The 13,295-nt window shown below is 38.4% G+C and overlaps 1 protein-coding gene across 3 annotated transcripts in view; it reads left to right on the top strand.

Moving 5' to 3' along the window:
- TTBK1 (tau tubulin kinase 1) overlaps window positions 1-13,295 on the top strand; it is a 168,692-nt gene that overhangs the window by 85,127 nt on the left and 70,270 nt on the right. For all 3 annotated transcript variants that reach the window (XM_061625458.1, XM_061625456.1, XM_061625457.1), the window contains one exon: window positions 10,096-10,161. In XM_061625458.1, coding sequence (XP_061481442.1) covers window positions 10,096-10,161 — 66 coding nt within the window. The remainder of the gene's footprint in view (window positions 1-10,095; window positions 10,162-13,295) is intronic.

Here is a 13,295-nt window from a genome sequence, read left to right as displayed (position 1 = left end):
TGATAATGTCTCTTTCAATCCATAGTTCTTCTGGTTCTCTGTCAACTAAGTTTAAAGCCTCAAATCTGTTCCTTATTTGATATTTATATTTTGCTGGGATATTTAAATCGTATTTTGGCATTATGATTGCTTTGTTGTTCTTCTTTAGCTTTACTCTGATTTTCGATACGACCAGTTCATGATCTGCACTGCAGTCTGCTCCTGGTCTTGTTTTCTCAGAAAGTATGGAAGTTCTCCATCTTCTGCTACCAATTATATAATCAGTATGATTCCTGTATTGACCATCTGGTGATATCCTTGTGTACAGTCATCTTTTTGGTCGCTCATAAAATGTGTTTGCAAGAAACAAATTATTAACTTCACAGAATTCAGTAAGTCTTTCTCCTGCATTTCCCCACAATTCCTAGTTCTTCTCTGTTCCCTATTTTTGCATTTCAGTTCCCCATGATTATCAGAACATCTTGTTTTGGTGTGTAATCAATTTCTTCCTTTACTTCTGTGTAAAATCTCTCCAATTCCTCTTCATCTGTGTTTGCCATTGCAGTGTAGACTTGGCTGATGGTTATGTTAATAGGTTTCTCATTTAATCTCATTGATATCACTTGCTCAGACCTTGCGTTATAGCTCTTAATTGCTTTTGCTACATCACTTTTCACTGTTAAAGCAACCCCGTTTCTTCTTAATTTCTCATTTCCTGCATAAAATATTTTGTAGTTGCCTGATTGAAAATGTCCGATTCCCATCCATTTTAATTCACTCATGCAGAGTATTGTAATGTTGATGTGTTCCATTTCTTGCTTGACAATTTCTAACTTTCCCTGGTTCATGCTTCTCACATTCCATGTTCCTATTGTGTACGTCGTACATCTCTGGACTCTCCTTTCGTATCTGTGCGCATCAGCCTCTGGGCTTTCTTTCAGCTTTGACCCAGTGGCGTCATTAGTCACAGTGCTACTCGTACTTGTCCTTTGTTCTTCCCCAGTAGCTCGCTGAGTGCCATCTGACCTAGGGGCCTCATCTTCCAGCACTATCTTGTGTTGCATTTTGGATATTCTGTTCATAGGGCTTCCATGGTAAGAGGTATTTGAAGGTGATTTACCATTGCCTTCCTCTGAGTTTGGATGCATCTTAGTTTGGTGTCTCAGCTTTGACCATTCCGCCTTGGGTGCCCCTGCTAGGAGTCTAGCCTCTTGGTCTAGACTTCTGGTGGCATTGCTCTCAGCTTCTTCAACACTCTCAAACCAACCCCTTCACCATGTTAAGGTGTGCATCCTAGAGGGGGATTTTAGGCCATACTCCTGTAAAACCTTACATGACTGAGGCTCAACTTAGGAAGGGGTATTCTTGCTAACTTTTATGACTCATATTTCAACTAGGGCCTGAGTAAATAACAGTGTTGTTTATATGTAACTGTGGTTCTTTCAGTGGTCTGTAATGGATTTCCCACACCCCCAATTCTACTTTCTCTTTGAAAAAAATTAGCAGAAAGCAAGCTGGTCCTACAGCAATGGGTTCATGGCTACATTCCCAGACATATGCATATACACAAATAATTAGTTAAAAAGAAACAGTCCTCTTATACTAACACACTGGTTTTCTATCATCATCACTATCATCATTTATTGCCCGCCTCTCACCCAGAAGTCCCAGGGCGGATTACAGCAACCTTAAAATGCAGTATTAAAAACAATTTAAAACGTTCAGAATAGTGAAATAGGGTGGGTCCTAAAAATATGCATCTCACGTGTCAAAGGCCAGGGTAAAGAGCTGCATCTTCACCATTTCTCAAACCTGTACAGTGGGATTGCCAGGCGCACCTCATTGCGGAGGGAGTTCCACAACTTAGGGGCTGCCACAGAGAATGCCTGCTCCAGGCCAATCCCCCGAGCTTCTAAGGGTGGTGGAACTACCAAAAGGGCCTCCTCTGCTGATCTCAACACTCTAAAGGGTCTGCAGGGAAGGAGGTGTCCTTTCAGATATTTGGAACCTAAGTAATTTGAGGCCTTAAACACTAGCATGAGCACCTTCAATTGAGTCCAGAAATGAACTGGCAACCAATGCAGCTGTTTTAAAACAGGAGTTATATGAGATCTAAAAGCAATCCCTAGCTAGTAATCTGGCTGCTGCATTTAGGGCCAAGGGACATTTCTGAGTCATCTTCAGGGGCAGTCACATGTAGAGTGCATTGCAATAATCCAGTCTGGAAGTTACCAAAGCATGGAGTATGGTGGCCAAGTCATCTCTGTCCAAAATGGGTTGAAGCTGGTGAACCAGCCACAGTTGGACAGAGGCTGCTGTTATTCTGCCTGATGAAGAGTTCAGGGTAGCATAAACGTTTGGTCCCATAGAAGATACTTTTTTTTTTTTTTTTTTCAATAATTTTTATTCAGATTTTCATAAAACATACAAGACGAAATCATAAAACATTCAAAGACAAAAAACAAAATCAAAAATAGTTAAACAAAAAAAAAAAAAAGAAAAAAAAAAAGAAAAATAAAAAATAAAGAGTAAAATATTGACTTCCCATTTGTCAAAGATCAAATCAGTTATAAGTCTATAATATATAACAATCCTGTCTCTTAAGTCATATTATAAAATCACTTTCCTCCAGTAGTTATCTTACTTAATCATCAAATCTCATAAACATTACTTTATTCTTTCCACAAAAAGTCAAAGAGAGGTTTCAATTCTTTAAGAAATATATCTATCAATTTTTTTTTCCAGATAAGCATATCGATTAATCCATCTCATTACTAATTATGATAATCTTATTGTCATAACCATAGTCAAAATAAACATTTCAATTAATCCATCACATCAGAATCTGTTAGGTTCAGTAATTTCAGTAGCCATTGTTCTATTATCCCTATTAGTTCCATTTTCCATCTTCCATCTTCAGTAGTCTTGTTAAGTCCAGTAATTTCAGTATCCAATCTTCCATTATCAGTATTCCATAATAATCTTGCTGTCAAAGCCATAGTCATATAGTAAGAGTCTGATGGGAATTACCTCTATCCCAAATATTTTCTTGCCATCCATTCTGAATAGGTTGCTGAAATACTGCTGTAAAATCATATCTCTGTTCTTTTTTTCAAAATACACTGGGTCATCTCTTGAAAGTTTTTCCATTGTCACATGGCTGCAGTTAATTCCATAGATTTTCTCTATATTGGGCTCCATCACATCAATCCAGTCCAGAAGATTATCCATGCCATTGATAACTTTATCTCTAGAATCTTCATTAATTTCTTCAGAGATAACATTGAGTTCCAAACAATAGATTTTATTTCTAAAGTCCATAGACTCCAAATCTTGTTCCTGTTCCACGTTTGTTCCAATCTCCGGGATCTCCTCTCTCACAGGGACCCCTGTTCCAGTCTCCAGGGTCTCCTCTCTCACAGGGACCCCTGTTCCAGTCTCCAGGGTCTCCTCTCTCACAAGGACCCCTATGTCTTTAATCTCCTGTGTCTCCAAACAATAGATTTTGTTTCTAAAGTCCATAGACTCCAAATCTTTTTCCTGTTCCACGTTTGTTCCAATCTCCGGGGTCTCCTCTCTCACAGGGACCCCTTCCAGGGTCACCTCTCTCACAGGGACCCCTATATCTTTAATCTCCTGCTTCATTTTACTCAATTCAATTTTCAGCTCCTTACAACCCTGTCGCAGGTTTTGTTTCGTTATCTCAATCTCATCCATTATTTTCTGAAACATAGTTATTTCCAGATTCTCAGCCACTTTCTTAATTGCCATTTTAAAAGAAAAATATAGGAAAACCACTTCTTATTTCAGCAACAATTGGGTTAATACTCCAAACTTGGTGACATCACAGCATAAACAGAGCAGACAGCCTTATCTCTCCATGCTTAAGTAAACAAAATGCAGTTCCCAGGATCGAAACAATTAATGGCGGTCGTCAGGAAACAGATTCGTCAAAATAAAATAGACCAAAAAGAGAGTATTCTCAGACAATATAATATTCTTCAAAATAAAAATCTGGAATAGAAATCCCTCTTCTGTGTATATCTTTAGAATGCAAATCCAGGACAGCTTTTTGCAACAAAAACAGAGATAAGCTATTAATTAGTGAGTAGCAGAGAGAAGTTATGGCTCCCCAGTGAGATGTCAAAAACCGATCAATCTGGCAAATCTCTTTTAAACAGCAACAATTTAAGTCAAGTAAAAGAAAAATATAGAAAGAAGGGTGCTTGCCTGTTAGTGCGTTCTCTCTTAGAAGATAAGATGAACGTTCGCTTTATCAGATAGAGCTTGTTGTTGAAAATCCGTCCCACCTTCGTCGGCTGGACCTCGTCCCATAAATTAATGAGATCTGGTCGTCCCAACAAAAATAGGCTTTGAGGTTAATCTCTTCGTTTCTCCCTACCCGGGAGAAGTTTAATCAGTCAAAAAAAAAAAAAATCTGACTGATATATCTGAATAAGCTTCTTTTGAGGCAGGAGCCCGTCTCAAAAGCAGGCACAGGCTAAGTCACCCTTCCCGGAAGTCGGTCCCATAGAAGATACTTACTTTATCTGTTGTACTGTTTATCTGTAATATCCAATCAGACATTCTTCTATGTACAGTAGTGATGTAAGAAGACTTCTCAATGTTTGTCATCCTGCATAAGTTTAATAATGTGCTCTACCACTCTAGGCTTTCATTCTAAATTCATGTTGTCAACCAGACCCCTACTGTTGCCAGCTACTAAGCAGTTTTTCATTCCTAATTCTTGTCTCACAATGCAAACCCTGGTTCTCAGTTTGAAAACTGGCCCACCCTTCTTTTATTAGTGTAGCTCTCCTTCCCTTGAAGCTCTCTGCAGAAAATACATCTTTTGCTGGTTATCATTCATGGAATGGCAAGGGAAAAGCAGGGGGTTTTTTTGTCATTACAAACTTCTTCTGTTTGCATGAATTGGCAATGTGTTACTGTGCTTTGCATGCTGCTGTTTCTGCTGAGTCAGCCCCAGACCGTTGATTAGAGCTCTGTCTCCTTGTGATTCAGACTGCACTGCAGTAGTTTGCAATGCTTGACTGAGGATATTGTATGTATTTGTAAGTGCAGTTCTGTGTCAGTGTGCAGCTGTGTGGCTGAAGCAGACTATTAGGAAAGAGAATACCCGATCAGCTTTGATTTAACTTGACAGTTGCAGGAAGCAACCCTCATTAAACCCTAATTAAAGAATATTATATTTTAAAATTTTTGTATGATTGGTGTCATCTAAAACTGGCACATCAGTGCAAATAATAACAAAGTTGCTGATATAGGTGTTTTCTAATTTTGCAAATATTACTAGATTTGGAAATATGTTTTGGAGTAGACGTGTTTTGTAAAGTAGCCTTGGGAGTGATGCATCATATTGGGGTTTAGCTGAGTGACTTAGATTAGATATCATTGCATCCTTTAATAATATTCTGGTATTAATCACTCAGGAATCTGAAATGCAACACATTGTAATTCCTCCACTTAAATGCTCTTGTCTACAACCAGTATGGCTAACCCCAATGCAGTTCTATCTGGTCCCAGGCAGCCCAACCAAATTTGAATCAAGATGTGGCAGAAAAGTTGTCCATACTATGATATATATGAAAGGGAAAAGTTTCCAAGATTTTAAGATAGATACATTATATTACACATTTCTCTCTGATTTTATTATGACCCCATTATGCTTGAGCAGATGAAGTGGTGAAAACCTTATTGCAAGATGGCACAACTTTTTTATGGAACTTGACTGCTTGAGTTGAAGTCGGTTGTTGTGGCAAAATATATTTTCCAATCCCTAAGGAATAGCATAGCATTGACACTTCACAGATTAAAACAAGGACACTTTTGTGTACTTGTAATATTGCTAATTCTCACATCAAGGATCACTACCTTATGCCCTTTTCCCTCCTCCCGCTATTATATATATGACAAAGCTCTCCTTAGCCTGATACAGGATGTGTTTCTTTACTTTGCAATAGCCTTTCCTACACTGGCTTCTTGAAGCAGATGTGTTAGTAAACTGGCCATAAGAATTTCTGTTAAAAAGAAAACCTGGTAAATGTTCAACCTCTCAGTGGATATGGTTGCATTTAATATAGAACAGGTACTATTTGCTATCTTGGTAGGCTGTTGTGTCGGAGATAAAGGCGAAATGGTACACTGGCATTTTGTATTTACACAATCAAAAGAGAATCAGTTGATCACATGATTTGAAAGCAGGAATGGTGTTTTCTCTTCAAACTTTCTGGATGAAGAGACAGAACATTTATAAAGTAGTGGGGCTGGGTTGGAAGTACTATAACTGTGATCAGTTAAAATGTTTTAATCTCCAGGGTAAAATCCTGGGGACAACAGTTCTATAAATTTGCAGCAGAAAAGCTGACTGCACGTGGCATTGATTGACTGATGCCTGTATGTCACCAAGATGCCTCATTTCCCAGATCAGATTTTTTTTTAAATGAAGGCTCAATGGGTAAATGTGACTATGGGCATTTGTAAAAATAAGAAAGGTGTGGGCATCTGCCTAAAGCATGGGGAGAGTGGAGAGGACAAGACACTAATCTATACATCTCCCTTGTATATTGCAAAGCTGGGCAGAAGCTAGGCTCACCCTGCAGGTAAAGATTCTGCTGTAAAAAGTCCGTGCTACCCTTTACCCTTGGGCTATTGCATCTCTCTGTGCCTTTTTGATACTGAAGGGTGCATGTGTGTTGTGAATTCTGAAGAATGGCAACTTGAGTAGTGCACACTTATTCTATTACATCATCTCCAAATTTTTCCCAAAATACAAATGAGGATAGTGAGTTGCCAAAAGAGATAATAGGAAATAAGGACCGTCCCTGATAAATAGGGCCCATTGAGTTTGGAACAGAGAGGGCCTGAGAATATAGAGATCAGCCATTCCTAGGGATGGGGGAGAATATCTACTAAATCGTACTTAGTGCTGGATTTTGACTGAATCCAGTCTGCTGTCTTTTCGGACAGGCATTGATTTCTTGCAGCAGGCTGCGACTGTAATCAGCATGGCTTTTTTTTCTCAACTCCCCCCCAATTTTATGTAATTATCTTCATAATTACAATTACTGTTATCCATTAATTTCCATGGATTTACATAAGGATATATGTCAAAAATTACATTTTTTTTCACCACCAAAAAAACCCACCAGCGGATTGAATCGGCACGTGCAAAAGCAAGCAGGAACAAAAAAAAAAAGGTAGATCGGGATTGAATGATGGCCTATTGGAATACAGGCAAATTGGAACTAAGCAGCGAGCGCTGTCCCTATTCCTAGTCCAAAGAAGGGACAGTCAAGACCCAATGGCAAAACCAAGAAGGTGGTCTGGGCAGAAATCAGAAATAATGCTAATAAATCCAAGCTGAGAAAGTGCCAATGAGAGAGTACAGCAGTGACCAAGCATGTGTGTTAGAAGGGATTATGTGGTACTTACTGCAATTCTCTCTGCCTGAAGCTAAGAGTGTCCACCCTTACCTCTCGCATATCAGCCTCCAGAATCTGACCCACTGTGTACTACCCATGCATAAAGTACCTACAAAGTGACCAGCTTTAAATGATTCAAACAAGAGAGAGAGCCAAGGCACATGTTGCAGGGATGATGATGAAGAAAATAAAGCGATGTTGACTTGATTTAAAATTCATTTCTGTTTTTATTTCCCTCCATTTTGCATTTTTATTGTCATTGTTTCCTTTGCGTTTCTCTTTGTTTTACAGTTCTTTTGGGCTCCTTTTTTGAGACTGTGTTTGATGCGTTGGCTTCCCATCTGCTGCTTGTAACCATCTCAGCCATGAGTTGTGAGTGAGCCATCATGATGCTTCTTGTTTTCCCCCCTTTATTTTGTGCTTGCTTGTTTAATTATTATTAGAGTTCTGCGTTTTCTTTTTGTTTTTGCTTTTACTTTTGAAGGTTTGTTTTCTTTTCAGGTCTGGAACATGTCTCTACTCTTGATGTGCAGGCCATCCCCATTGCCATCCATGTCACCCTCCACGAGTTAACAGCAAACACCTGCAGCAGGGAGCCTGTTCTGTTCTTGTAGGCTGTCTGCACAATTTACAGTTCTGCAAAGATCACAGTTCTAACTTGCATGAGGAACCTACACAAGTAGAAAAGGCTCCTTGCTTCAGACATTATTCCTCCAACATGCTGAGAATGAGAGGGTAGGGGCAGAGCTAGCCCTTTCTTCCCCACTCTTCCTCAGTATGTGAGGGATGAGAACAACTGAGTAGGGCCAAAGGAGTGGGTTCCTTCTGAGATTGCAGTGGCTCCAGGCTGTGCTGGATGGCAATCCCTTGGGACTTAGAAGCAACCCTCCCACTGTTGCATTTGAGACTACTTATGTAAAAACAGAATATGTCGATTTCAGTTTGTTGCTATTAAAATTACTTCTTTCTAAAGAAGATAGCATGAAATATGCACTTGAAAATTCAAGCAGTTTTAATAGTGGAAGCCTAGCCATAACAGCAAGGGATGGTTCAACTGATGTGACAAAACATTTGTATTGTTTTTCCTTTAGCGTATGCTTCTGTATTCTCAGTCACAATGGAGGCAAAAGACTCACCCCCCCCTTTTTTTGCTTGTTTGCTTAGTAGTTGAATATGAATTGTTAAATGTATTTATCTGGAAAAGACTCCTTGTGATAATATTAAATGGGAATGTGTGTTACCATTTCATATAGGCTGTTCAGAATCCCTCTCCTCTTAGTTTGGTCAGGAATTGCTCCAGACAGAAGATAGATAAGAGAATGGTCCCTGTTAGTGTTATTGGATGAAATGAACTCAGGATTTAATCATTAAATCATGGCTTAAAGGTGAACAAATGAGAATCAGTGAAAAACAGAACATCAGGCACCTACCCTCTGCCTTGTATTTGCCATTCCTAGAGACTTTTTACATATTGTTCCATAGACAGTGCAACATTTGTCACTAAAAGTACACTTGACTGGGAGTTGCATACAATCCTGGCTCCTTAATGAGCATATCTGTATGATTTATGTGCTTGTGAATGCGTTTGTTCCCTCTTGTTGGTCACAGTTTACGATTTCAAGTGTACCCTTAAAAGATCTTAGAGTGTACATCTAAAAAAACATAAGTGGTGAATCAGGACTTATGAACAACCATTTATATTGGGAACCAATGGGATCCTGACAGTGGCCTCATTCGAATGTAGCAAGTGAGCCTTGATTTGTTTAACAAACAAGTTAACCATGAGTTGTCCCACAGACAATCAAACAAATTATGGCTTGTTTCTCCAAAGTTAGCTTTGTTTTACAGCTGTTCTTGCCTCATTTTTTAAAACTTGATGAGAGTCTGGAGTGGGGTGACCAAACAAGCCATGGTTAAGGAAAAGTGCCTAGTTCACACATAATGCCAAGTCATAATTAAAACAAATCAAAGTTCGTAAGCCAAATATAACCCATTGCTTCAGATTGTGATTTGTTGGCAGTAAACAAATGATAGTTAAGCTGCTGGGCAGAGTTCAGACGACGAAACAAACCTTGGTTTAATAAACCATAGTTTAATAAACCATGGTGTACTGTTATGTATGGACCAAGCCAATGTGAATTAAGATAAGTAATAGGAACAATGAATAGAAGCATGGTGCAACTAAAAGGATGAAATGGGGGGGGAGGGAGAAGAGGCTGTCATGATCATTTTCTGCAATCACTTAAAAGATTTAGGACTTTTCACCTGCCCTGAAGTTTAATTAAGCTGAAACCAGTGTTTTTCTGTTTTGTACAGAGGTGATGGATTGCTGGGATGCTGGGTTCTGTCCATGCAAGGCTGAAGTATTGTCCTATAGGGAGGGCTTATCCTTAACAGAAGATTTTTACAAACTAAGCTGTAATGAGATGTCTTGTAAGCACTGTGATTGTGAGGTACAAGTGGCTTTTCCACTGCCAAGTTTAACTGCTCCTAAGGAGTTCATTTAAAGAGCAACTTTTAATCCATAACCAAAATGCCTACCTAGGGCATCAATTCAAGTTAACAAATGTAATTGAAGTAGTTTATATTCCTAAATGATAAAGAAAACATTAATAGCTCTGCTAATTCTCAACGCTGATGTTTCATTTTAAATTTTCATAATTTTTCCCATTAGCCTCGTAATGTTGCTGGTTTCCGGGGAACGGTCCGCTATGCTTCTGTGAACGCGCACAAAAACAGAGTGAGTATTTCTTGGGGGGGTGGGATGCATCAAAAGAGAGGTGTGCCTTTCCCTGTTCAGTGTCCTCCCAGATATCTATGCAGCACATAAGCTAGAGCCCTTTTGGGGACAAGATGGTGTACAAACCCATTGCTCCTGTATGTGTTATATTTCATGTATGAACCTTATTTACCTGAATACACACAATCAAAGGATTTCATGTACCTAGCATGGTTTTTATTATCCACCCCGCAAAATAGCAGCTCCCCCCCACTGCATCACAAATTGCTTTTCAAACTTTGGGGATAAAAAAATAGTGTATGGTACTGAAATCTGTAAACTTGCACAAGACCTCTCATGATTCCTCATTGTTCATGCAGATCTCCCACAGAGAGCTGTTTGCTAGTCAGGCGGGATATAAGCTGAATAAATAAAAATAAAATATAATATAGACTACAGTGGTTGTCTTGGCAAAAACACTGGCCTTTTGGATCACACCAAAAGTCCATCTAAGCCAGCATTCTGTTTTCAACAGTGGCTACCCGATGGCTCTAGATACTCCCAGAAAGGGCATGAAGGCTTCCGCTTTCCTCTGATAGTTGTTCCTTGCATCTGGTATTCAAATGTTCTAAACATGGAGGAACCTATAGCTATTCTGGCCAATTGGTGTTGCACTGATAAAATGATATGCCACAACTTTGTCTAATCCATATTTAAAAGCCATTTGTGCTAGTGGCCATAATCGCATCTTGTGGCAGTGCATAGATCGATTATACATGCTTTGCAATATTATTCTTGTTGCTGATTCCTTTGTGGGATATAGTCTAATGTAGTGCCTCCAAAACTTTGCCCCCCATGCAATTTTCCACTTGAAAATTGCTGAGGGTCTTGGTGGGCCACTTAATGATTTTTCTGCTTGATGTAGCAATTGTAATGTGCTGTGCTAGATACTGTATGATTTTTAATAGTAATTTAATTCTTTTATTTCTTACATTGTGTTTTATTGTATTACAATTTGTATTCCATAGAATTCAAATTGTAATACAATAAAATATAAGAAATAAAAGAAACATTAAAAATACAATTACAAATCAATAGGAATATTTAATATGGACATGCCTTAGACCGCCTGAATGAAGCTTGTGGACCATTGGTGGTCTATGGACCATAGTTTGGGATCCCCTGGTCTAATACTAGATCACTGTCATTTGTTAGCTGTTGTAATCTGGGCTGTCCCAATACGTTTTGCTGCCTGAGATGCGAGAGAAAATAGCTTGCCATAGGGTCGGTCACTTAGTGTATTCATTGCTGTAGCAAATTCTTAGTCACTATGCTATTTGTTGTTGTTATGTGCCTTTGAGTTGATTACGACTTATAGCGACCCTATGAATCAGTGACATCCAAAAGCATCTGTCATGAACCACCTGTTCAGATCTTGTAAGTTCAGGTCTATGGCTTCCTTTATGGAATCAATCCATCTCTTGTTTGGCCTTCCTCTTTTCCTACTCCGTGCTGTTTTCCCCAGCATAATTGTCTTCTCTAGTGAATCATGGCTTCTCATGATGTGTCCAAAGTATGATAACCTCAGTTTCATCATTTTAGCTTCTAGTGACAGTTCTGGTTTAATTTGTTCTAACACCCAATCATTTGTCTTTTTCGCAGACCATGGTATGCGCAAAGCTCTCCTCCAACACCACATTTCAAATGAGTTCATTTTTCTCTTATCTGCTTTTTTCTCTGTCCAACTTTCACATCCATACATAGAGATCAGGAATACCATGGTCTGAATGATCCTGACTTTAGTGTTCAGTGATACATCTCTGCATTTGAGGACCTTTTCTAGTTCTCTCATAGTGGCCCTCTCCAGTCCTAGCCTTCTTCTGAATTCTTGACTATTGTCTCCATTTTGGTTAATGACTGTGCCGAGGTATTGATAATCCTTGACAAGTTCAATGTCCTCATTGTCAACTTCAAAGTTACATAAATCTTCTGTTATCATTACTTAAGTCTTTTTGACATTGAGCTGTAGTCCTGCTTTTGTGCTTTCCTCTTTTACTTTCATCAGCATTTGTTTCAAATCATTACTGGTTTCTGCTAGTAGTATGGTATCAACTGCATATCTTAAATTATTGATATTTCTCCCTCCAGTTTTCACACCTCCTTCATCTTGGTCCAGTCCTGCTTTCCGTATGATCTGCGTATAGATTAAACAAATAGGGTGATAAAATACACCCCTGTCTCACACCCTTTCCGATTGGGAACCAATTGGTTTCTCCATATTCTGTCCTTACAGTAGCCTCTTGTCCAGAGTATAGGTTGCGCATCAGGACAATCAGTTGCTGTGGCACCCCCATTTCTTTTAAAGCATTCCATCGTTTTTCATCATCTACACAGTCAAAGGCTTTGCTGTAATCTATAAAGCACAGGGTGATTTTCTTCTGCAATTCCTTGGTCCGTTCCATTATCCAATGTATGTTTGCAATATGATCTCTGGTGCCTCTTCCCTTTCTAAATCCAGCTTGGACGTCTGGCATTTCTCTCTCCATATATGGTAAGAGCCTTTGTTATAGAATCTTTTTTTTTTTTTACAATAATTTTTATTCAAATTTTCATAAAACAAACAAAACAAAATCATAAAACATTCAAAGACAAAAAACAAAACAAAACAAAAATGATTAAACAAAAATAAAATAAAATGTTGACTTCCCATTTGTCGCAGATCAGTTATAGGTCTACAATATATAGCAATCCTGTCTCTTAAATTATATTATAAAATCACTTTCCTCCAGTAGTTATCTTAATTAATCATCAAATCTCATAAACATTACTTTATTCTTTCCACAAAAAGTCAAAGAGATGTTTCAATTCTTTAAGAAATGTATCTATCAATTTTTCTCCAAATAAACATGTCGATTAATCCATCTCGTTAATAATAATAATAATCTTATTGTCATAACCATAGTCCAAATAAACATATCGATAGAAAGAGAATAGTCTCAGACAATATAATGTTCCAAAGTTCATATTTTTTATTTTTTTCTCCTCGGAATAGAAATCCCTCCTCTGTTTATATCTTTAGAATGCACTTCTAGGACAGCTTTTTGCAATAGAAGCAGAGATAAGCTGTTAATTTCGTGAATAACAGAGAAGAGTTA

The sequence above is a fragment of the Rhineura floridana genome, chromosome 4 (genome assembly GCF_030035675.1).
Source record: "Rhineura floridana isolate rRhiFlo1 chromosome 4, rRhiFlo1.hap2, whole genome shotgun sequence".
Classification (NCBI taxonomy): Eukaryota; Metazoa; Chordata; class Lepidosauria; order Squamata; family Rhineuridae; genus Rhineura; species Rhineura floridana.
The sequence above is the reverse complement of the archived record's forward strand: the minus strand, read 5'-3'. Positions and strand labels throughout refer to the sequence as shown.